This window comes from Gorilla gorilla, chromosome 10, assembly GCF_029281585.2.
Source record: "Gorilla gorilla gorilla isolate KB3781 chromosome 10, NHGRI_mGorGor1-v2.1_pri, whole genome shotgun sequence".
NCBI classification, from domain to species: domain Eukaryota; kingdom Metazoa; phylum Chordata; class Mammalia; order Primates; family Hominidae; genus Gorilla; species Gorilla gorilla.
The window spans coordinates 24,871,655-24,897,748 of record NC_073234.2 but is presented as its reverse complement, the minus strand read 5'-3'; the positions used below and the strand labels follow the sequence as shown (position 1 = coordinate 24,897,748).

At 37.6% G+C, this 26,094-nt stretch overlaps 2 protein-coding genes across 2 annotated transcripts in view; both read left to right on the top strand.

Moving 5' to 3' along the window:
* LOC101143538 (pregnancy zone protein-like) overlaps nucleotides 1-25,663 on the top strand; it is a 49,628-nt gene extending 23,965 nt beyond the window's left edge. The window contains 22 exon segments of the mRNA XM_055357460.1: nucleotides 860-1,002; nucleotides 3,888-4,077; nucleotides 7,227-7,372; nucleotides 9,317-9,404; nucleotides 12,153-12,294; nucleotides 12,966-13,173; nucleotides 13,677-13,803; nucleotides 14,004-14,125; nucleotides 14,341-14,392; nucleotides 18,008-18,091; nucleotides 18,624-18,800; nucleotides 19,091-19,176; nucleotides 19,807-19,965; nucleotides 20,334-20,432; nucleotides 20,721-20,898; nucleotides 21,341-21,564; nucleotides 22,457-22,675; nucleotides 22,852-22,982; nucleotides 23,341-23,431; nucleotides 23,958-24,026; nucleotides 24,684-24,786; nucleotides 25,611-25,663. Of these exon segments, the coding sequence (XP_055213435.1) occupies nucleotides 860-1,002; nucleotides 3,888-4,077; nucleotides 7,227-7,372; nucleotides 9,317-9,404; nucleotides 12,153-12,294; nucleotides 12,966-13,173; nucleotides 13,677-13,803; nucleotides 14,004-14,125; nucleotides 14,341-14,392; nucleotides 18,008-18,091; nucleotides 18,624-18,800; nucleotides 19,091-19,176; nucleotides 19,807-19,965; nucleotides 20,334-20,432; nucleotides 20,721-20,898; nucleotides 21,341-21,564; nucleotides 22,457-22,675; nucleotides 22,852-22,982; nucleotides 23,341-23,431; nucleotides 23,958-24,026; nucleotides 24,684-24,786; nucleotides 25,611-25,663 (2,891 nt within the window).
* Nucleotides 14,566-15,740, top strand: LOC101142817 (prothymosin alpha-like). Its single transcript, XM_004052671.5, has one exon. The coding sequence runs from the start codon at nucleotides 14,741-14,743 to the stop codon at nucleotides 15,095-15,097; it is 357 nt and encodes a 118-aa protein (XP_004052719.2). The 5' UTR covers nucleotides 14,566-14,740; the 3' UTR covers nucleotides 15,098-15,740.
* Nucleotides 25,664-26,094: the final 431 nt, after the last annotated feature.

Here is a 26,094-nt window from a genome sequence, read left to right as displayed (position 1 = left end):
TGACAGCTATGGAAATGATTGTTTTGACTTTGTCTTTGACGTGTCGGAAACTCAGTGAAAAACTGAAGTACTCTAGTGTAATAACCATTTTATTGCAGCTTCCTAATAAAATTAACTCCTATGTTTAACCCTGCTTCAGAATTCCACATTCATTTGGCTTTCATCTTACTGTTTCAAATTATTTTGACTCTGCTGTTTCTCTGTATTTTCATGAAAGCTGCCCTCAAATCTTTTATAGATACAGGAAGGGTACAATTTTTAAAGAATAATTTTATGTTACAAAGATCAAACTTAGAACATTTATGAAAATAATCAGGTGGAATGTTACATAAGCTCTATGTAGTTCACACAGAGGACAACCACTAAGATGAACACACAGAATTCTATTATAAAAATCAAAGGCTCACAAGGCTTTTTATGTGATTTGTATCTGTATCCCTGCTGTATTATAAATGTCCTGAAGGAAAAGACTGTGTTGCATTCTTTATATTGCCCTTACACACACAAGAATTATAACCAAACATGTCTAGAAGTTATCTTTCTTCTCTCTTGACTCCTTTCTCAATAATATTTTTCAATTTAGAAATAGAGACATGCATTAAATGTCTTTTTCCTACTTAAAGAGAGGAAATGAACAATTAAACCTATATCTTTAAGGGAAAATGTCATTAACTCAGCATATATTTATTGAACACTACTACCTACCTGCACAGTGGTATAAATGCAAGTCTTTTCTTACTTCAGTGTGATCCAAATGTAAATAAAGTCTATAGTTGGAAATGCCTTTTTTAAAAATAAAATCGATAATTCTGTTGCTAATGTATTATTCTGAACTTGTTCTTCTTTTTAAATTCTCCAGTGAAAGGGGTGTTTTCCTTCTCCTTTCGAGTGGAATCAGACTCTGCTCCTAGTGCTCATCTGCTTGTTTACACTGTTTTACCTAATGGAGAAATTGTTGCAGACACTGACAAGCTTGAGATTGACAACTGTTTTGCCAACAAGGTGGGTTGTTTTGTTTAAGACTAGTCCTTTTATTCTTCTCCCATTGTGATGTGTGGAAAAGAAGGAAATTAGGAAATTAGGCATACAGTGCTCCTAGAACATTCCTCCCAACTACTTCTAAAGGCAGGGGGTGATGTCATACTGAGAGGTCTAGTGCTGACATCCAAAACAGGCAACCACAAACACAGTTTTTTAAAAGTCTCTTGTTTTGTTATAAAATTCATATGAATTTCAAAATCAAGTCACCTATAAGCCTTTAATAGTTTCAATTTTAAAATGTTTTGTTACTAATATTTTGATTAAAAATGATGCCTCACAAGGCTGTGCCAATTTTACCCCATCATACACTGGCACACTTCCAGGTACCACTACAGACAGCAGGAGGTTGTCATGAGTTTAAACTCAGCTTAATAATACAGAACAGATGAGAAACAGCCTGGACACTTTAAAAATAATGATAGCACAAAAATTTAACATAGGTTCAGATGGCATATTTTTTATTTAAGGAATACAAAGCTGCCATGTGAAGCTCACTGAGATATAAGTATGCTTTATTCCAACAGAACTTGGTGCTGTTTATCTGATTTTCACTACTCTGGCAGCATAATCCTAACACTAGCAATCAGATAAGAGCCGCCTACTTCAGATGCCTGTTTTCAAATACACCTGGAAGGATTATTTTTTTAACATGGGCTTTGTGGAGATTAAAACAAAATGTGTTTATAGCAAGTGAACATTTCTGCCCTGAGATCTATATTTAGGTTGTCTTGTTCTAAATATACAGTGAAATAAGAAAAATACACAGTGTATTCTGATGTAAACCTTTAATTCCACCTTACTAAAGAGTGCTATTAAACCTGGATGGTGTGTCCAAGAAGCACAGTGTCTGTTCTGTTTGGACTTCTGTGTGTTTCATACCCACTGAGAAGAGACTCCTTCATGCTTCAATACCTTTACTGTTAATGATGCGTAGTTAGTTTGTTGTTAAATCTTGGAATGGCCAAGTTATGCTCCGGCTTTCAGCACATCTTATTCGTTCTAGCAGTGGGGTCTCTTTCTGGTGGGTCAGTATCCTCTTCACACCCTAGAAATGAGAGAAGCATTGTAAAACAGAATTGGCAGAAAAGTAATTTTCTCCCTGGAATCCAGTCTGAAAAACAATTCTGATTTTGCAAAACATATGACAGTCCCTGTGCAACAGTATAAAACTTCACCATAGAAGTAAAAGCCCACGGACATTATATTCAATCACTTCACGTTAAATACATTTAAAATCATCATTGATCAGAATTGAAGATCAGCTGTAAAAAATAATATGAACAAAGATTCATAAGAAGATTCAGAAGAAAGTTGACTACCACAAAAATTAGAAAAACAGATCTATTAAAATTACAAATTAAGCACCCTAAAAGTTAGACATCTTGGCGGGATGATGAGCAAATAAATAGTGCACTGAGGATGTGAGGAAAGACCCCAAGTCAGACATGCATCCCTGCAAAACGATACATTTAAATTTTTTTCAATCTTTGCTGAGACAGAGAAAAATAGTTTTCTATTCAAACTTCATATACTTATTTCTTCACTTAAACACAATAGATTTAGCGTACACATTAAAAATTATGTAATAGTTGGAATCGTTTGTTATACTCAACCAGATATAATTATTCATTAAGAATAACATTGGTAGTAATTAATATAATATATGAGGTACAGACTCCTTTGAAATATGCCTTAAAGTTATGTTTTGGTTTTCATATCAGTAAAACATTTTCTATTTTCTAACATGTCCACTTCTTGTTAATAGTGGTTTTAGTTTATTATAATCCCAAATTACCTGTTCTTTTGACATGGACAGTCACTAACATATTTTAATGAACTTAAATTTTCTAAAAATAAAAGCAAATATATTTCAAAGAGATTCTCCATAAGCAATGTTTTCATAGTATATTGAATTAGAAAGATGAATACTATTGCATCTTGAAGATAAATAATTATTGGCTTTTTTCATATATGTCTTATGATAAGTGATTCCAAACTGCTATATTAAATTCAGTAGACCATAAAGCTGGATTGTCATAGTGAAATTTAGCAACCTAAGCCAGATGTTATTTAGCTAAACATACTGATATTTCATTCCAATACAAATCAGTTTTCAGTGCAAGAATCAAGGAAGTTACCTGATGCTACTACTATATAACTCAGATACTACTCAAGAAATGTCGGTATCAACAGAAGGAACTAACAGATTATCTTGCCAATTAATTTTTTTGGCCAAAGTAGAATCAAATCTTTGGGAAGATTCTGCACAATTTCCTGTTGTTCTTTATTCACCATTTTTTAAATTGTCTGAACCAATGAGCTCTTAGGCTGTATATTAGATATTTTTTTTTTAAATGGACCAGTAAATCCCCAATCATGATGAACAGTTCCACACTGCTTTAGAATTTCAGATGACTGAGACTGCCAACTGGAGGAGACTTCTGTTGGCTGGTCTCAGGGGTGGAATGTGATTTTCACATCACCGTGCAAACTGCACACAGTCATCACACAAACACTGCACAGAGATAGGTCAGTGATAGCAAGGTATGCATCTTTCTTGCACGTGTTTTCAATTCTATGCAGCATTTTATTTCTATATGATTAAGTCAATTTATATTTCACCATTTATATAAGGAATGGAAAACCTGAGTTAACTGGAATCAAATTTCCAGGTTGTTCCAGAGACACTGAATTGGTAGTTCCTAGGCTGTTCATCTCTTAATCCTGTTCTAAGATGAATAAAGAGAAAGGAAGTATAGAAAAGCTACTCTTAGCTTGGAGTAGAAGAAGGGCTGGTTACTGTAATAATTATAAAAGTGGCTGCTTTAATCATATCCTCTTTACAGGTAAATTTGAGATTCTCCTCAGCTCAGAGCCTGCCAGCCTCAAACACCCGCCTGAAGGTGACAGCCACCCCCCTCTCCCTTTGTGCCCTCCGTGCTGTAGACCAGAGTGTGCTGCTAATGAAGCCTGAAGCTGAGCTCTCACCTAAATCTGTGAGTCCCGTTCCAACCTTGGAGATCATGAAATGCTCACGTGATAAGATCATTTTTGGAAGTTAAAAGTTCCAAAAATGTTTGCAAAAAACAAGTTCTTCAGAGTAACAGGCATAGTGTAATTCCACAACAAGCAGAAACTGCATAAAGTACTTTACATATTTTATCTCATTGTATTCTCTGTTATATTCTCATTAAGGGAGCAATCTTGCTTACCAAGACAATCTGTGCCATGCCTGGCACAGAATCTTTTTTTTTTTTTAACTTTTATTTTAAGTTCTGGGGTACATGTGCCAGATGTACAGGTTTGTTACATAGGTAAACATTTGCCATGGTGGTTTGCTGCACAGATCAACCCATCACCTAGGTATTAAGCCCAGCATCCTTTAGCTATTCTTCCTGATGCTCTCTCTCCCCCTGCCCCCACCCCAACAGGCCCCAGTATGTGTTGTTCCCCACCATGTGTTCATGTGTTTTCAGCATTCAGCTCCCACTTATAAGTGAGAACATTCAGTGTTTGATTTTCCGTTCCAGCGTTAGTTTGCTGAGGGTAATGGCTGCCAGCTCCATCCATGTCCCTGCAAAGAACACGATCTCATTTTTTATGGCTGCATAGTATTCCATGGTGTATATGTACCTCATTTTCTTTATCCAGTCTATCACTGATGGGCATTTAGGTTGATTCCATGTCCTTGCTATTGTGAATAGTGCTGCAATGAACATTTATAATAGAATGATTTCTATTCCTTTGGGTATATACCCAGTAATGAGATTGCTGGATCAAATGGTATTTCTGCTTCTAGATCTTTGAGGAATCGCCACACTGTCTTCCACAATGGTTGAACTAATTTGCACTCCCACCAACTTTGTAAAAGTGTGCTTTTTCTCCCCAACCTCGCCAGCATCTGTTGTTTCTTGCCTTTTTAATAACCACCATTCTGACTGGTGTGAGATGGTATCTTATTGTGGTTTTGATTTGCATTTCTCTAATGATCAGTAAAATTGAGCTTTTTTTCATCAGTTTGTTGGCTGAATGAATATCTTCTTTTGAGAAGTGTCTGCTCATGTCCTTTGCCTACTTTTTAAGGGGGTTGTTTGTTTTGTTCTTGTAAATTTGTTTCAGTTCCTTGTAGACACTGGATGTTTGATCTTTGTCAAATGAATAGATTGCAAATATTTTCTCTCATTCTGTAGGTTGACTATTCACTCTGATACTAGGATTATGACCTCTGCTTTTTTTTGTTTCCTATTTGCTTGGTAAATTTTCCACCATTCCTTTATTTTTAGCCTATGTGTGTCTTTACACATGAGGTGGGTCTCTTGAAGATAGCATACTGATAGGTCTTGACTCCATCATCTTGCCTAGCACAGAATCTTATGTACAATAGATGATCAACACATTTTTAATGAGTGAGTAAATGAATAATAATTGTTTGAGATGGGTATTATTACTTTAATATTATGAATGAAGAAAACACAACTAGGAGACATTAAAAATAGGGTTAGCCTTTCTACAGGAAAGTGAACAAAATAACAAGCTGGTAGGTTAAATTGTTCCAAGAATAAACATTCCCTGAGCATATAACCTATTCCACTTGAGAAATAAGGCAACTATAAGAAATTGATGATAAAACCAATACATTTTAAAGGAGGAATTCCATTCTCATTTCTTTTCTTTTAAATCCACTTCCTAACCCACCACTAATATAATTTCAAGAAATTATGCAAAAATTTTATGCCTTTCTTAAAATCCAGACACTCACTCACTGGTTTTGAGTGTGGACAAAAGAGAATTTCCATTCAATGTTGTCTTTAAAAATGTCTCTTGCAATGAAGCAATTTCAGAACAGCGCTATATTATATTGGCTTCATGGTTCACTTATTTATTTAAGAAATATTTGTTGCATCTTGACTATAAGATGGACATGGTTTTGAGACCAGGATTATTAATTATGGACAATCCAGATTTGGTCTTTTACTAGTTTTGATTTATAATCTTGTGAGATATAAAAACAAACAAGCAAGCAACAAAAACATATAAACATATAATAATTCCAGATTTTTATAAATACTATGAAAAGAATAAACAGAGTATTGATATCAAGCATAAAGGTGCTGATAAATTTTTGAAATAATTGAGCAATTTTGAAATGTTTACATTGGAGAATAGTGGAGAGGCCACAGCAAGCTTACAAAAAATGGAAGCAGCATGCCAAAGGTTTTGAGTCAGGGTGAATTTGGAGTGTACTGAAAAGGAAAAGGTCATCACCTAATATGTAGCAGTGAGAGGGGAGGATGATAGAGGCTGCAGGTAGGATGGAAAACGGAAGATCATGGCGAGCTCTGTTTACTTGGTGTGGAGTTTGGAGTTGATAGTAAATGCAATGGTAAATCAATGAGGAAATTTACACAGAAGAGTGGACAATTGAGATGAATCTATTAAAAAGATCATATTTGCTGCTAAGAGTATGGGAGCAAGAATGAAAGCACAAGAACACTTACGAAGTTATTACAGTAGCACAGATGACAAGTGACAGAAGCCACATTAGAAGGTCTGCAGGTGTGTTTAATGGCCTGAACACTGTATAGTAAGGCCACCTGAACCCTAAGCGCATGGCCTTAAACTTGGCTCTGGGCAAAACCAAACTGGAATTGAATTATTTCTCAGTTGTCCCTGCACCTAGATTTTTCTTAAGCTAAACTTGGTCCTAATACAGTAGACTAAAAAGAAAACTTGGTACAGCCTTAGTCATATGAAATGGAAAAAGGAAATGAATCAAGTATTTATGGGGATTATTTTAGGTGAGGGGGCTGTGAGAGGCTTTTATTCTTTCATTATATGCCTCTGCTGTCCACATTTCCTACTTTCTTTTAAAAGTAGGCGTTTTTTGTGTGTGGGAAATAGAGACGGTTTTATTTTTACTCAACCAAAATGAATTTTGAGATTTTGATCAATTCATTTCATCTCTCTATATATTACTTTCTTTTGCACAACAAAAGAATTAGGATCCATGACCTTTGATATTACTCCATGATTCTCTGTGTTGCTTTTCATAATGTAAGCATGCACATGTTAAATAAACACCATAATCTTTTAAATTTCCTAAGGGACATTATCACATTTTAAAATTTGTTAGAAAGAGATTTCCTTTGTTCTCTCCATGTTGCAGGTCTATAACTTGCTACCAGTAAAGAGTCCATTTACGTTTAGAGCTGGAGGTCCTGCGGATGAATATGATGAAGAGTGCAACAACGCAAAAGACGCGACTCACAGCGGAATCACTTCCACACCGAAGCAAGTCCCGGAGGGGGATGACATTTACAGTATCTTCACGGTAATCTTTTTTCCCTAAAAACATAACAAAAACTGATTTCTACGTCTTTGTTTAGATGGAGAAACAATGGACTTCTAAGCTCTAGGATCTTTTCTCCCCTCCCTCTAACAAAATGATAACTAACAGAAAAATATTGAAATCTCAGAGACAGATAACTTTGTGGACACACAGATGTTCACACATGAACTTCTCTACCACCTTAAATAGAAAGTGGTTTACTTGTAGGCCGCAAACCTTAACCAAATGGATCCCAAAGCTGCTTACCACCATCGTATTCCCCTCTCAGTGAGTCTTGGGGATTCCAATATGTAAGAAAACCAAAACAAAATATTTTCCATAATGTGTCTGACACTCTTGGAAAGGTGAGCACCTTGTTGGAGGCCATCATCTCAGTCATTTGCACGATAAACACTTGTTGAATGAGGCGGGGCGCGGTGGCTCACGCCTGTAATCCCAGCACTTTGGGAGGCTGAGGTGGGTGGATCACGAGATCAGGAGATCGAGACCATTCTGGCTAACAAGGTGAAACCCCGTCTCTACTAAAAATACAAAAATATTAACCGGGTGTGGTGGCAGGTGCCTGTAGTCCCAGCTACTCGGGAGGCTGAGGCAGGAGAATGGCGTGAACCCCGGAGGCGGAGCTTGCAGTGAGCCAAGATTGCGCCACTGCACTCCAGCCAGGGTGACAGAGAGAGACTCTGTCTCAAAGAAAAACAACAAAACAAAACAAACAAACAAACAAAAAACACTTGTTGAATGAATACAGGATTGAATACATAAAATGCAAAACTTCAGTCCTCACAGGGCAGTAAAATTCCAGGAAAACTTAAAGTTGTCTTTCATTAAGAAAAGATTAACACAACTTGTATTAGAAATGTTAAGATGTCTTAAAGATGTAATTCTTTAGTATTAACCATAACTGAGCAGAATTATCCAGGTCGTGAAATTAAATCTTATCACTATCAAAAAGCACTAAAAACTTTCATCATACCTTCAGGAAAATATGTCGTTCATCTGCTAGAGGTCTACAGCTTAGCTGAAAGCAATTTAAATCTCTCTCTTCTGGACCTTCTGGAATCATAAATCAGATGGTAGAAGGATGAAAAGAACACTTCTTGGTTTATTAACCAGCTGTTTAATCTCTAAATATTTATTTCTGGTTTATTTCTTTCTGTTGCGTACACAACCCTCACTGACAACTGTGTTCAAGAGTCCCACCGTTTCCCAAACACTCTGAGATAAAATAGCAAATAATATTTATCTGTGACTAACATTGAAGAAGCGGGAAGCTGGAAACAGGTGGACTGTAGACAACCGTGGGCATCTGAATGTGGGTTTTAGATGCAAACATTTGAGACGACTAAAAGAAACTGAGAAAAAAGAGGAAAGGACCACAGGAACGAGTTGAGCACAGATATTCAGGAAAAGCCATATCTTCTGGTAAAACATAAACAAAACAGAGTTTACTAAGATTGTAAAGAACAACCTCCGATATGCAAACCTTCCATTTAAAATGACAAGAAACAAGCAAAAAAATGCTCTTTGTAATAATGCCATAAGGAGAGCTGTTTATATGCATACACAGACATAGATATTTGTTTCATGGGGAAAAAGAAGAGAAGAAAACATCTAAGTCTAAAATATTCAGTTTTATGGATGCAAAAAAAAAGTTAAGGAGCATTAGAGTATACCAGACAATATTTAGAAATAAGAATCAGAAACGGGTTTGAATTCCCACTCTTATTCACTCAATAGCTTAATGAACTTGACCTTCTATGACTCTGTTTTCATATTTATAAATAGCTCTCCTCATTTTGTGTGATTTTCATGATGAGCGTATGAACTATATGTAGCATAATAGTGAAAGTACAATACAAATTCAAGAAACTACTTACAGTCTCAAGATTGGATTGCCGCTATGCTTTAACAATTAATTTTTTTCAGTCCATAGGATTAGATATTTTTACCAACTCAAAAATCCATAAGCCAACTTTGTGTCTACCACGAGGATTGCGTATCAGCATAGTAGGAGGTAAAGGTGTGATTTATTTGTCTGACAGAATAGAAGAAAAATGGTGCTTTATTGGGTTGGTTTAAGATGAAAACCTGTTTTTCTAAGTATTGGATCTTGAGACTGCAGCAACTTCTTGGTAAGTTAGCCCCAAATAATATTTTTTCCTCAAATAGAGGATTTTTAAGCAATTATTATTTTCTCTTTGACATCAAAATCAACTACCTTTTTGTTTTTGCTTTTAATAGTCTTGCCATTTTAGATCTTCCTTGTCCATGATGGATTCAATACCTGAATTAGTCAGAATTAGATTCAATGGCAGTAACAAACAAACTCCCACATCTCAGCGGATAAGCACCTAATGGTTTGGTTTTTGCTCACACAAAATCTACTTGTGAGTTCAGACACTCTCCAGAACAGCCCCGTGCCAAACAGTGAGTCAGAGAGAACCAGTCTGCTTTCCTCTGGTGACTCTGCCATCGCCAACGTGGCTTTCAGGGTCATATCCATGGGGCAGGAGGTTGCACTTGACTCTTAAAGCCAGGAGTAGGAATGGTATACATCACTTCCGCCCATGTTCCTGCCCTGAATGCAAAGGAGGCTGAGAAATGGGAAGGCTCATGTGGATATTAACTGTCTCTGTCATATCTTCTTATGGAAAGAGAAGTGATTTATGTAATATTGAGCAAAAGATAGTAATGCAGCTTTTGGCAGATACGCTACCTCTGCATAGTCTCTTTGTGTGTTTCAAGTATACCTGGAAATGAGGAAATGTTGCAAAAGGCCTAACTCAAAATTCTTTTCTACTGCCATCAGGCCTAGAGAAATTTTTCTCTGCATGCTTGAATGTCTACCAAATTTACTTTTTAATAAAAAATGAGGATGGCCGTAAAAAGTGTTAAAAAAAAAAGAATAAACACATTTTAATACAGCAGATTCACTGCCTGGGAAGGCAAGGAGTAATGTTCTAATTGAAAACAAAGGAGTCATTAAGGATATTTCCTCACCAGAAAAAAAAAAAATCCTGTATAGTGAAAAAAGAACACTGTTTTAAGAACAAAGGGACAATTTTTCATCACACTCCTACCTGCTATGACTATGTGACTTTCGAAATTTGCAGACTCACTTAACCTTTTAGAGGCTCAATTTCTTTAAATCTGAAATCAGAATGACAACACCAAACTCATTGAGGTATTGTGACCATAAAATGAAAAAAAAAAAATCATGATTCCTTTAATGGCGTGTTTGTTTAAAAAAAAGAAACTGAAAAGCATGATTAATTGACTTTCATTTCACCAAGTATGTATTTTCTTTCCAACCTAAGAGAAAACAGATCAATGGAAACAAAGGCATGATTCAGAAAACCTGAAAACTCAGAGTACATCGTTACACTTTGACCCCAAATGTTCTGTAATATTCTATGCAAATTTTTCTTTTGGTATTTGTTGCTTATCCTTTTCTTCCTTCTCATTTTCAGTTACAGCACTTTAATCTGTCTGTCATTATTTCATAACTAGATTACTGAAAAACCATTCTAATTTAACTTCCTTGCCTCCAGCTTTTCTTTACCTCTATCTGTCCTGCATACTCTTAAACACTGCTTTTCTCATGTCACTTGTTTCTCAAACATAGTCACTACTTCCAGAATTCATAAGATTATTGCATTTAAGGTTTTGAAAGAGCACATCTAACTCTATTATCTTATATATATATCATATATGTATTTATAATTACACACGTATATAATTATCTTTAAAAAGTGATGCCCCAGAGATCAGAAGATATATTATAGACTAATATTATAATAAAGATATTTAAGATAATATTAACAATATGTAAAGATTATATATATCTTATATATATATATAGCTTCTGATTTCTGGAATATCAATTTCTTTTTTATCAAGCTAACTAACTCCCACTTAACAGACCTTATTTATTTGTCCTAGCCTTCATTATATTTTATTATATATTATACCTTCTGTTTACCTAATTATGGGAAACACACCCTGAAAATAGCCATTCTACTCTAGAGGGTAAATTTTTATTATCCCTGTGAAGCACCCTTCCACCTTTGTATATATACTTGCACAGTCCTTTCCTGGGAATAACTCCCCATTCTCCTCCACCTCCCATCCATGAATGATCATCTTAGGTTCCGCTTTGGTAAAGTCTTTTCCGGCCTAACTAAAGTTGATTGTCTTTTCATTCCTGACTCCCCATTGTCTATACTACATACTTTACTGAATCTTGTTGCTTATTGTTTATGTCTCCATATTAATTCAATGTCGAAACAAACAAACAAACAAAAAATCATTCCCGAAATCATCTTGCTTAGCTAATATCCATTCCTCTTGTTTGATTCTCACTGCAAACAGAAGACATGTGAACACAATTTCAGTGTAAAAGCAATATTTGGTGTATTAAATTACTCTTTATCCTTCCCTTCACTAGTTGAATAATCATCTTAGAGAGAGCTACATTTGTTTTTTTTAATCAACTTTTATTTTAGATTCAGGAGGTACATGTACAGGTCATTTGTTTTTATTTATAAAGAAAAATATATTTAGCTCTAGATTCTATTTGAAGAAAAAATAGGATTAGCCTTTTTATAGGAAAGTGAACAAAATAACAAGCTGGTAGGTTAAATTGTTCCAATAATAAACATTCCCTGAGCATATGACCTTACTCCACTTGAGAAATAAGGCAGCAATAAGAAATTGATGATAAAAATGAGGTTCACACTGAGGCCTGTGTGTTGTCTTCCAGGACCAGGTCTGCGAGGTGTACCCCCAGGAGCCGTAGAAATAATGTACCCAATGATCGAAGAAGAACCTCAGATATTGCAAGTGAAAGAGATAGTCCGGAAGTACTTCCCTGAGACCTGGATCTGGGATTTGGTGGTAGTTGAGTAAGTTGTGTGTTGCCTGGAATTTAGTTTAGGAGAGGGTTTGAATCCTGCTGTATGACTGATGTTATCCTGGATTCCTGATCCTTTTAGTTCTGCTCTGCTCTTTTCTGGTAAATATTTAGGTTTGTAGTTCATTTATCTCATAATTAAACAATGCTAATTTTTTTTCTAATTTAGTCTATTGATAACTAAAATAATAGAAAGTAGGATGCTACCAGCCCTCTTAAATAAAGGAAAGGGAAGGGGAGGGGAGGGAGATTGAAAGAAAGAACAAAAGGAAGGAAAGAATGAAAGAAAAAAGGAAGAAATAAAGGGAGGGAGGGAAGGAGGGAGTAAGGGAGGTAAGGACAAAAAAAACTTTAAGACCTCACCAGGAGCACCAACCCGGGAGGGAGATTGAAAGAAAGAACAAAAGCAAGGAAAGAATGAAAGAAAAAAGGAAGAAATAAAGGGAGGGAGGGAAGGAGGGAGTAAGGGAGGTAGGGACAAAAAAAGCTTTAAGACCTCACCAGGAGCACCAACCCTTAGATCAAGTTTAGCATTTACCACACTAGGTTACTGAGTTATCATGTTCTAGGATCAGCCATGCTTTGTGTTAAAAAAAAAAAAAAAAAGTTTTGCTTATACTCCTCTTCTCTGCTCCTTCACTAGCTCATTAGGTATAAGTGAGCTGGTGACCAGGTCCCTGAAACCATCATAGAGTGGAAGTCCAGAGCATTCTGCTTGTCTGGAACCACAGGGTTTGGCCTCTCTCCTATCGTGTCTCTTCAAGCCTTCCAGCCTTTCTTCCTAGAACTCACCCTTCCTTATTCTGTGGTGCGAGGAGAAGCCTTCACACTCAAAGCCACTGTGTTTAACTACTTGTCCACCTGCATTCGGGTAAGGACACTTCTCTGGAAGTGAATGAGAATAGAAGATAGTCACCATTCATTACCAGGTCTCCTAGGTAACCCAGGAAATCAGAACTGCATATGATATATCCTAATTTTGGAGCAGACCTGGTACTAAGAGAAAAGGTAACTGACAGGCCCAAGGTGGTAAGGTTATATTCATTCAGGCTCCTATATCTGTGTCTTCCTAAATTCAGACATTATGTCCACCTGATTGTTTCATGTTTTTCACTAAACACCTCTTTCTTCTGTTGGCACAAGGCTAAATCCTAAACACTTATCCTAATTCCTGTCAGTTTTTCAATTTTCTTGTTTCAAACACCTAAACTACAAAGTGTCTGATAGAGCTGACCATATTTGCACAGCTTCTCAGTGCCTCTGGACTCATAGACATTGTCCCTCAGTCCATTTACCTGATGCACAGAGCATCTTTTGCAGTATTCATGCTGTTCTGCATCCCTTCATAAACTTGTGGTTGGGTGTGGGGGACAGGTCGTTGTGCAGCTGGAGGTCTCTTCCGCTTTCCTGGCTGTTCCAACAGAGAAGAATGAAGAATCTCACTTTGTCTGTAGAAATGGGCGGAAAACCGTGTCCTGGGTTGTGACTCCGAAGTCACTGGGTGAGTAGTAACGCTATTAGCAAATTCCACTTCCTGTGCTTGGATGATTTGTTTTCTGCACTGACCCCAATACACACTTTTTCTCCTCCTTTAATATTAATCAAGAGGAAGACAACCACTGGATACACTGGGGAAACTGGAAAAGAAGAAACTGTTCAATATAGAATCACCGTTTAACTCTTAAGAACTTTATTCCCCAGGAAAGGTGAATTTCACAGCCACTGCAGAAGCCATGCATTCTCAGGAAGTGTGTGACAATGAGTTGACTGACGTCCCACCACTTGCGCAGAAGGACACTGTGGTCAAGCCCTTACTAGTTGAGGTACGTAAGTCTACTCTCTGTGAGTCTCAGAGCCCTTATTATTTCATACAGTATTATCTAACATGCATCTCACAGTGACATTTAATTCCCAAGAATGTGGATAGATCTACAATCCAATTCTTCACCACCATTTTCTCCTTTGCTTTCAAGTGTTTAATTTTTCTTTTATACATTCAGTATCGCTTTACTTTTTTTTTTTTTTTGTCAATATAAAGCCTGAAGGAATAGCAAAGGAGGAAACTTTCAACACGCTGCTCTGTGCATCAGGTAAGTGTAATATATAGACAAAAATTTCATCTTAAGTGACTTGCCAGAGTATACGGTTGTGGAATGTCTTTTGGGGGCATGTTTTTCTCTGAGAGAGAGAGAGAAAAAAAAAAACAACTCTTACCCTCCTCCAAATCTAAGGACATTTGATGAAAAACATTGTCCTGCCCCACTGGCTGCTCTGAAAAGCCATCTTTGCATTGTTCCTCGTCAGCCTCCTTGCTCGCCGCAGCCGCCTCCGCCGCGCGCCTCCTCCGCCGCCGCGGACTCCGGCAGCTTTATCGCCAGAATCCCTGAACTCTGGCTTTCTTTTTAATCCCCTGCATCGGATCACCGGCGTGCCCCACCATGTCAGACGCAGCCGTAGACACCAGCTCCGAAATCACCACCAAGGACTTAAAGGAGAAGAAGGAAGTTGTGGAAGAGGCGGAAAATGGAAGAGACGCCCCTGCTAACGGGAATGCTAATGAGGAAAATGGGGAGCAGGAGGCTGACAATGAGGTAGATGAAGAAGAGGAAGAAGGTGGGGAGGAAGAGGAGGAGGAAGAAGGTGATGGTGAGGAAGAGGATGGAGATGAAGACGAGGGAGCTGAGTCAGCTACGGGCAAGCGGGCAGCTGAAGATGATGAGGATGGCGATGTCGATACCAAGGAGCAGAAGACCGACGAGGATGACCAGACAGCAAAAAAGGAAACGTTAAACTAAAAAAAAAAGGCCGCCGTGACCTATTCACCCTCCACTTCCCGTCTCAGAATCTAAACGTGGTCACCTTCGAGTAGAGAGGCCCGCCCGCCCACCGCGGGCAGTGCCACCCGCAGATGACACGCGCTCTCCACCACCCAACCCAAACCATGAGAATTTGCAACAGGGGAGGAAAAAAGAACCAAAACTTCCAAGGCCCTGCTTTTTTTCTTAAAAGTACTTTAAAAAGGAAATTTGTTTGTATTTTTTATTTACATTTTATATTTTTGTACATATTGTTAGGGGCAGCCATTTTTAATGATCTCGGATGACCAAACCAGCCTTCGGAGCGTTCTCTGTCCTACTTCTGACTTTACTTGTGGTGTGACCATGTTCATTATAATCTCAAAGGAGAAAAAAACCTTGTAAAAAAAGCAAAAATGACAACAGAAAAACAATCTTATTCCGAGCATTCCAGTAACTTTTTTGTGTATGTACTTAGCTGTACTATAAGTAGTTGGTTTGTATGAGATGGTTAAAAAGGCCAAAGATAAAAGGTTTCTTTTTTTTCCTTTTTTGTCTATGAAGTTGCTGTTTATTTTTTTTTGGCCTGTTTGATGTATGTGTGAAACAATGTTGTCCAACAATAAACAGGAATTTTATTTTGCTGAGTTGTTCTAACAAAAAAAGAAAAAGAAAAAAAGAAAAACATTGTCCTGATGAAAATCACCTGGAATGAGCCTCTTAGGGAAATAAATAGAAAGTACTTTTTAGGATAAATTATTATTATTGTATTTTAAGAATAAAGAAACAAGCATAGAGAAATAAAAGACTTGCTTAAAAGCTTAAAAGCTCTTGCCTAATAATAAGGTCTAAGGCTGTTGACCTCAGGACAGGATTCTTTCTGATACCTCTGTGTTTCTCAAATGTCTTCCTAAATCATGTTCAAAATATTGAAATATCTGTGTGACACTAGTATGATTTACTGTTCAATTGACAGTTTAAATGCACTCATGTTTTTACTTAAACAAGTTATTTTAAGAGGAACTCCAGGTTACTAACTTGTATAGAAAACCAGTATTTTACTAATATCATTAATATAGCAATACAAAAATTACCACTATATTGAAAGAGAAGGGGAAAAGCTAACACTTTTTTAAGTTTATTTAAATTATCATTAAAAATCCAACTCTGTGCCACCTATAATCATCTTGACGATAATGCTCAGTCTCCAGATCTCTCTTCTCTATACGAGGATCCCTTGATAAAAATCATCTAGTCAATGGCTTTAATAACAACTATGTACTTGTGTCCAAAAATGTACAACTTTGATCCACACCTTTTTCCTGAACTCAAACTCATGTATTCAACTGCCCACTCTCCACTTACAGGCTTGTAGGTCTCATAGGCATATCAAAATCAGCAAGTTTGAGTATCTGCTCGTCCTCACAAATCTGCTCCTCCCTCAATTTCCTTCATCTCAGATGATGAAAAATCCATTCTTCTATTTGCTAGGGAGAAACACTTTGGAGTTCTTTACTACATTCTTTCCCTTATCTTCCCTACCCAATCCATGCACAAATCTAGTCGATTCCGCCTTCAAATTGCATCCAGAATCTATCCACTTCTCTCCATCTCTACTATTCTAGTCCTTTCTCTTGCAGGCTCTCAATAGCTTTCTAACTGGTCTCCTGATCATCTCTTCTTGTTCCCCTTCAGCGAGAGGGATCCTTTAAAACATGTGTCAGATCGTGTCCCTCCTCTTCTCTAACCCTTTCAGGAATCTCCCATATCCCCCCAAAGTTAAAGCGTAAGTTTTTAATGCCACTTAGAAATCCTTGCTACCCCGTGACTTCACGTCTTCCTAATCTCTCCTTCGCTTACCCCGTTCCGGCCACACTGACCTCTTTCTTCCTATTGGAATACACCCAGCATGCTTCAGTCTCTGGAGTCCTTTTACTTTTTGTTCCTTTTTCCTGGAAGTATCTTCCCCCAGGTTTGGATAGATCTGGCTCCTTGACTTACTTAAAGTCTCTGCTCACACAGGACTTTTTATCAATGAGCTTTTCCATAGGGAGCCCCCTCCCCATTTCCTGACCTGCCTTGTTTTACTAGCTCACCATAGAAACACTTGCCCTGCTTTAATTTTCTCTATAGCACTTATCAACATCTATTATACTAAATATACTCTTGCTTTTTTATCTTAGTCTTCCCCTAAAAATGAAATCTCCAGGAGGCCAGGAAATTTGTTTTGAAACTTTTGGTATCATTGCACTTAGAACCTGGTACATAGTACACACTGAATACAAATGAATGGAATGAATGTAATTCTTGAAAAGCACTAACAGTAGCAGGAATTAATATAAACCATGAAGAGAAGGAAATAAGCATACCATAAGTGTATGCCTATAGGAAAAGCCATAGAAATTTAGCAGAAATGTATATGATGAATATGAACTTCACTGAGAGATGAATCATGGCTTTAAGGGAAACTTGGATTGTATCAAAGAAATTATATAATAACTGAGCCAGGCATGGTGACTCACACCTGTAATCTCAGCAGTTTGGAAGATGGAGGCAGGCAAATCGCTTGAGATCAGAAGTTCAAGACCAGCCTGGCCAACTCTGTCTCTACAAAAAATACAGAAATTAGCCAGGTGTGGTGGTGCATGCCTGTAATCCCAGATACTTAGGTGGCTGAGGCACAAGAATCATTTGAACCCGGGAAGCAGAGGTTGCAGTGAGATCACGCCACTGTTCTTCAGCCTGGATGACAGAGGGAGACTCTATCACACACACAAAAAAAGTTATATAATGACGAAGGAAAATAAAAGGTTGGATCTAGATGATGTAGAGAAACATGATTCATAACAAAAATAGAACATTTCTCTCACTTTCCCCTCCTTTATATGTGTGTTTTTCTTCTTTCATTAGATACTGGAGTACCTGAAAAGGTGTCACTGAATGTTCCTTCAAATGTGGTTGAAGGATCTCCAAGGGCAACATATTCAGTTTTAGGTGAGTCTTTCAGCCCAAGGGAAGCAGCTGTCTGGCTGTATAATTCTAGTGCATGGGCCTCACCATCCACCATTAATGAAGTTTCTGACAACAGGCAATGGATTGAGAGAAAGCACTAAGGGTTACGCTATGTTACAGTTGGAAAGGGGCTTGAATAGATGTTGTGCTACATATTATGCCTTGATATATTCTAAAAAGAAAGGGTCACCTCTCAGTGCCCTCATCTTCAAGCAGTTTACTAGGTGGTAATGCTTCCTAGTCAGTTTGAAAATGGTTGTGGTTGAGTTTTACCAGACATGTGGCCCATGAGAAAAGATAGATCACCTACCATTCAGTTTCTTCCCCGCTTTCTCCATCCTTAAACCGTCTATTTTCTCACCTTTTGTTTTCCTCCCTATTTCTTGTTTTTTCACCTTTTTTAGTCTTCTTGTCCTTTTCTCTATAGGTCATTTGGCCTCTCAGTTAGCTAATAATCTATTTTCCTAGCCCAATACAAACCATATCTGATTTCTTTACAACTTTTATTCCACAGGTGATATACTAGGCTCTGTAGTGCAAAACCTTCAGAACCTTCTTCAGATGCCCTGTGGTTGTGGAGAGCAGAATATGGTCCTTTTTGTCCCTAACATTTATGTTCTAAACTATCTAAATGAGACACAACAGCTGACAGAGAAGATCAAGGCCAAAGCCACTAGCTACCTCATCAGTGGTGAGAGATTACCTCAAAAAGAAGAGCCATAATCTCTTAAAATTTTTTTGGTGAACTAAAATCAACATCTGTTTCATTAAGATTCGATAGTCATTGTCGTGATTTTCAATAAAATGTCCCAATATACAAGTAGAAAATTCAATAGTATCATCAAGCCTGTGATTGGGGGTTGCGGGAAATTTTAACTAAATATTAGTTACCCTATGATTCCTAATAGCACTGAGAAAAAAGCTCAATAATCCTCCAATGTCTTTGCCATTTCAATAAATCTATGAACACTTCCTCTTCAGGGTACCAAAGGCAATTGAATTATAAGCACAGAGATGGTTCCTACAGCACCTTTGGGGACAATGATGGTAGCAGTCAGGGAAACAAGATTGTTTTTTCCCTATGCTCTCTGTAGATCCATGACATTTCAGGATTCTAGAAACAGCTACTCTCTAATATCTGGAGGTTTTTGTGGAAAATTGTTAGTCTTTAAATAACGCATATGCTGTATGTATCATTCCTGTTGGGTAATCTCACCGTTTCATCTCTGAAAGCTTACCTGCTGTGATAACACAGCTGAAAATGGTGAAATAAGGATCTTCTAAATGGAAATATAAAGCAGAAAATGTCATTCTATAAAATGACAGAGGAAGAAGCTCCCACACTGTGCATTAAAGAAGGAGAGGAGGGCGAGGACAGAAGGAGACCATGATGCAGTAAAGTCAGGACAAGTCATTCTGGAAATGCAGTTTTCATGGTGGGGAGGCTTGGAGGCTCCAACAAATGTTTCACAACAAAAAATTTAAAAAGCATCAACTCAGAGAAACCAATAAAGTTGAGATATAATAAAAGATATTGAGATGTTTGTTGGACTAGAGTATATTCAGCTCTATTTCCCCATCAATACCTCCCAGTAATCTCCTCCACTGAATTGTGAAGAGCAATGTCTGGAGGCAGTGCACAAAGTGAGCTATGAAAGTGAGGTGGTCCTCATGTCTGTGTTTCTGTTTTGCTCGACAGGCTCACTGCATTCGTGCTCAAGTCCTTTGCTCAAGCCCAATCATACGTCTCTGTGGAGAGCTCACACATCAGGGATGCCCTCACCTGGCTTTCACAGGGACAAAAGGCAGATGGTTTTTTCAAAGGCTCTGGATCATTGCTCAACAATGCCATTAAGGTGATGCCTTCTCTATTTTTGTTCTGGTCCCTGAAGATAGTGATATGTGGGAGGAAATGATGTTTGAATTGAGTCCTTCAGTCTTAGCAACATAGATTTCAGGAAGAATGGGGGACTCTAAATCTCCTGAAATCTAGCAACACCTTAGTAGTTTTTTATTGAATGAAAATAGTGTTCAAAAAAACCTCAAAGCCGAACATACTATAAAAAGTGAGGGAAGGTGATCTGGGACAGACTCAAGAATTTTAGGGTAGAGGAGGAAGGGGAGAAAATCAACAATCTAGCACAAGACAAGAAACAATCTAGTGAAGATGTCAAAAGGAAAAGAAGTGTTAGCAGATGCTGTCATGACTATTGAAGTGTTTGAGTCTCTCTGCCTCTGATCCTTACACGGTGGGGTGAACGATGAGGTGACATTCTCTGCCTACATCACCATTGCTTTGCTGGAGATGCCTCTGCCTGCCACTGTATGTTCAAGCACATCCTCTTTACCTCCTTCACACACGTAAAGAATAAAATTATAATATGGTGAATCCCTGAGGGAAATTAATTGTGATTTTTATGGTATTTAATTTTGGTACATTTCACTGGAATGTAAAGGACCAGATCCTTTTGTAAGCAGCAGAGGAAACTCCTCTCTGGTCAGAACTGTGAGGTTATACAGGCACATTAAGGTTTCTAATCTGCAGTTAGCCCGGGAATAGCTCATTTGCCTGGTTCTGCTGTTTTACAATAGCCTTTCGTCTTCTTCATAGCATGCAGTGGTCTGCAGTGCCCTATCCTGCCTTGAAACGGCCTGGAGCTCCACCTCAGAGGACCAAGGAAGTGCTGTCTATACCAAAGCGTTGTTGGCCTATGCCTTTGCCCTAGCAGGAAACAAAGTCAAGCGAAGAGAGTTGCTTGAATCATTAAACAGAGAGGCTGTGAAAGAAGGTAAGAGCTGCTACTGCAAAGTTTACTTCTGACAACCACCAGTGACCAAAAGAAGGGACAATACCTCTACTGAGCTCATGCCTACCATGCTAACTTAATTTAATGACAGAATAATTATCATTGATCTAAGACCCGAATTCTCTGGATAACATGGATCATTTTATTAATCCACACAGTATAGACTCTATACAGTCCCACCTTCTAATATCACACACACACATGTAGTAGACACAAAGGCTCAATGTTATTCCCTGGAACTTTACTTTCTTGATAAAGATTTGTTTGATAGTGACTATTTAATGCTTTCACTTTGTTTAATGCTTTCACTTCATTAAAATGAAATGTCAATTTATTAGGTAAACTGTAATTATAATCATCACTTATGGATTAGATTTTGAAATCATCCTTTAAGCTAAAAATTCTACCCTTTTCTATGTCAAAGAGGATTCGATCCACTGGCAACGTCCTGGGAAACTTCACGAAGCTAAGATCCTCTATTCTCAACCCTGGGCTCCCTCTGCGGAAGTAGAGATGACAACTTATGTGCTCCTTACCTATCTTACTGTCCAGCCTGCCCCATCTTCAGAGGACCTGTCTGTGGCATCACGTATTGTGAAGTGGATTACCAAGCAGCAAAATCCCCAAGGGGGCTTCTCCTCCACTCAGGTCTGTGGGAAGACTCTAGAAGGAAACATAAATATATTCACATATATGAAGACACAACCATCTGGGAGTTGAATAATGGAATGGTTAGTATTTCTAATTCACACTTTCTCCATCCCTCCATCAGCAGACAAGTTCCAGCCTTACTATCTTACGTATGGATTACTGCTCTGTCCTTTTTATACTCTCTCCTCTCTTAACTCCCTAGGGGCCCCCCAACCATGCAGGTAGGTTTGTCTTCACAAAGCAATATTTTCAAGGGATTACTTCCCTTAGAAAATAAATCTTTTTTTCACTCAAAGCCTAAAATTATCTAATATTTTATCAAAAATATTTCCTCTCCCCAGTAAACATGAGTGCACCAATCTGATTAGGCAGATCCCTTTGCTTCTTCTGGAATTAGCTCACCGCAGTTTCCATGACTTCACATAGAGCATTCCCCACCCAGGTCCCCCCCAATGCCTTTCTTCTGTCTACATAAACCCTGCTCATTATTCAGAGTAATCTTATTTCTCAGATAACCTTCTTCAGTCTTCTCTTACTATTCTAACCCATATTTTCTTCTCTCTTCTCTGACCTTTTATAACAAATATTGTTACATAAATTTATAAATTATTGAAATAGCCTGGGCTTGTGTCAAATATCTAAGTCTTATCTCCATATGTATATTTAAACTAGCTGAATGAAGAAACTTTTTAGAAATATACCTTCAAAGTATCTAGAATAGTTTATCATTACTAACCAGATTGAACTGAATTGAAATAGAGTTAGTGGACTGCATTTATAACTAAATAATTCTGAAAAAAGAATAGTGTTGTTATGGTTTACATCCAGTGTGAGTTTGTTACTTTCCTCTTCTGTGATTTCTCTACTCATTTTTTTTTTTTTTTTTCAGGACACAATGGTGGCTCTTCAAGCACTCTCCAAATATGGAACAGCAACTTTCACTAAAAGTGAGAAAGCAGCTTTGGTCACCATCCAGTCTTCAGACACCTTTTCTAAAGACTTCCAAGTAGATGATGGCAACCGCCTAGTGCTGCAGGAGGTCCGGTTGCCAGAGGTTCCAGGGGAGTACAGCACAACCATGTCAGGGTCGGGATGTGTGTACCTACAGGTGAGACTGCTGGGGTTTAGGAGATGCTGCAAATGGGAGAGAAAGTCTCAAGAGTTATATTTGAATTTCAAAATAAGAAAAAGAAGTGTGTGCTAAGGGAAGGTATGAATCATCTGGAACAGATTATGAGACAATTTCAGTGTAAAAATTAAGGATTTTTTTTCCATTTGTTTTAGACATGCCTGAGATATAACATCCTTCCCAAGAAAGAAGGGAAAACACCCTTTGCTCTGCAGGTTAATACTCTCCCCACAAATTGTGATGGAATGGATGCTCACAGAACGTTCCAGATTCACATCAACATTAGGTAAGTCCTAGATCATGACCAGACCTTTTGCACCAACCGAATAGAATATGGAGAAATTGATTTTCTTATGTGGAGAAACTCCACTGTCCAAAGCCACACATAATGAATATGGAATTCTTGCAGTGTTTATTAACAAGAACATTTTCTGAAAAAGGCTTAACATTGATAATATGATATTACAATATCTGAAGAGTGTGAGCTTAAAATGATGGGTTTTCCAAACAACCATAATAACAGAAACAGATACAGTAGACATAGTAACTTAGTGTTAGAAATAGAAGGTAAAGAGAGAGTTTGTCTTGAATGAATTCCAAGAAATTTTGTTTGAATTCCTTATTCTTATGCTTTGATTTTATAGTTATACTGGGGACCGACCCAGTTCCAACATGGTCATTGTTGATGTGAAGATGGTATCAGGCTTCATACTTATGAGAGCATCAGTTAAAAAGGTAATCCCTAGATCCCTTACAAATAGCAAAGTCATGGTAAATGCTGGCATTTATCGTGTCAATTTGACTTTATTGATGCACTTTTCAAGAGGTGTGCTCCCTCAAAATTGCTTCTCTAGAGGGTGTCTCTATCATTTTAATAGTGTGTATCATGGTTATATGGTGTCAAGTATAGGGTATAAGTCAGAAACATGATAAATAATGTTCCAACAGGCCCCAGGACACCTAGTTATGTGGAATGGTATTGAATTATTTTCCAGCTATATATAAAAAGAGAAAAGGATATATGAGTGTGTGCATGCATATATGTATCACATATATGTATCTGCACATACACTTATAGTATATATAGAGAATAAAAGTTCAATAAATACTGCTACTGTTATTTTCATTATTATTCTTGAAGAAATCAAAATTAGTAGTTTGGATGCTCCTGAGAAGCTGTTTATATCATAAATACCTGAAAACTACTGCCAGTATGAAATTTTCTCATTCCATATTTCTGGCTTATCCTCTTGATCAACAGCTCCAGAAACAGCCTCAGATTCAGAGGACTGAAGTGAGCACCAACCATGTCCCAATCTACTTTGAAAAGGTAAGACTTTCTGTGACTCTGCTAGATTTGGAATAACAACTAGAGGTTCTATAAAAAGAAATGAAGCCGGCCGGGCACAGTGGCTCACACCTGTAATCCCAGCACTTTGGGAGGCCAAGGCAGGTGGCTCATGAGGTCAGGAGTTCGAGACCAGCCTGGCCAAGATGGTGGAACCCCATCTTTACTAAAAATACAAAAATTAGCTGGGGGCGGTGGCAGGTGCCTGTAATCCCAGCTACTTGAGAGGCTGAGATGGGAGAATCGCTTGAACCTGGGAGGCAGAGGTTGCAGTGAGCCGAGATCGTGCCACTGCACTCTAGCCTAGGCGACAGAGCGAGACTTGGTCCCCCACACAAAAAAAAAAAAAAAAAAAGAAGAGAGAAGAAAAGGAAAAAAAGAAATGAAGCCTGGACTGTCAACAGGCTTGATTCATTACATTTGGCTGTCTACAAAATTGTCTCTTTTGTCCTTCTTTTATCTGTCATTGAGTATGTTATGCAGGTCACAGAATTCCCCTTTCTTTTCATAGGTTCTGGTACAGATATATAGCATAACTACAGGGTTTGATAGTATCTTATGAAGAGTGGCCAGTAACTAGTAACTAGTTAATCAAAGATTAACTAATCTTTGATTCCAATTGTTTTCCTGTCTCTCCAGCTAACCCATCAAACCCTGCATTTTTCCTTCTTTGTGGAACAAGACATCCAAATAAAGAATTTAAAACCAGCTACAGTAGAAGCCTATGATTATTATGAGACAGGTAAGATTCAGACATGCTGAGCTTTGAAATGAAAAAAAAAAAAAGACTACTAACCTAGTAAAGGATTGCCTTAACTAAAGCAAAACTCCACAATATTTCACTGGGGGAAAAAGTGAGTTTGTGTGCACTGGATAATCATGTTCTTGTATATTAACCTCTCATGTCCCCCCACTAAACAAGTCTTAGAGTCATTCTTATAAATTGACCATAAGGCAATAAGAGGGTCCATTCTATCTAAATTTCCCTATAAAGTTGTTTGTCCTGGGCTGAATTACTCCAAAGAGATAAGAAGAGTACAATAACTGAAAAAACACATCTCAGAGCTGATGTGTGACATGAAAAATTTGATCTGTTTTTGACTTGTGCTTCAGATAGTCTCACACAATTTGGGGAACTTTGTGATAATCAGGAAATACTTTGATTTGCTCATGGCTTTGAGCTAGAAAATTACCACCATTGTAGCATGATGGTAGTGCTAAAACCGTTCTTCTTTGATTAAGGAAAGGTTCAGAGAGCAAGGTGCAATTCCAATGAGAAAAACACAGCTGTGAAAAGGTACTATCTACGGAGTCCTGTAACTACTGTAACTATTCTTAGGCATGCCACCCGTGTACCCGGCCTTTCAATTCTGTTCCCAAGCCAGATTTTCTCTTAGTTTCCTCCCACCAATCCCAAACAGCTTAACAGAGAAGTCATTTTTATTGGTTCTATAGCGATGCTGTCTACTTTCTTTCTTAGCTTACATAGTTTATTTACAATTCACATCTTGGGTGCTTATGCCTGAATGTCTTCACTCTTTCTCTCCAATAATTTCTGTGTTTCAGATGAATTCACCTTTGAAGAATACAATGTCCCTTGCAGTGCTGGTAAAGTATAAATGATTCAATCTAATGCCACTTGAAAGAAAATAAATAAGCATCTCAGTTAAACAGTAAAGTCTAATCCCAACTTTAAAATAAATAAGCATCTCAGTTCTCTGCATAAGGCTGCTTCTTGAGAAGACTGTACCCTTTCCATATCCTAAAAAACCCCTGATGTACCAGGTATAAATTGAACTATATCAAATATATTATAAAATTTCTCAGAAAAAAATGCAAGTTAAATACAATTACTGGTGTCTGGGGTGACTTGTTTGAAGATGAATCCAAGAATTTGCCATATGTAAAAACTAAATTATCTAATATGTAGTTTCCATTCTATACCCAGTGGTGATATATTCATCACCTATAGCCTTTCTAGGATATTTCTAAGTGTATACTAAAGTCAAAAAACTTGTCACTGTAATTATCCATATAGCACAGCATGAAA

Coding starts and splice junctions, on each gene's coding strand:
- LOC101142817 (XM_004052671.5), top strand. CDS start 14,741: ATGTCAGACGCAGCCGTAGACACCAGCTCCGAAATCACCACCAAGGAC.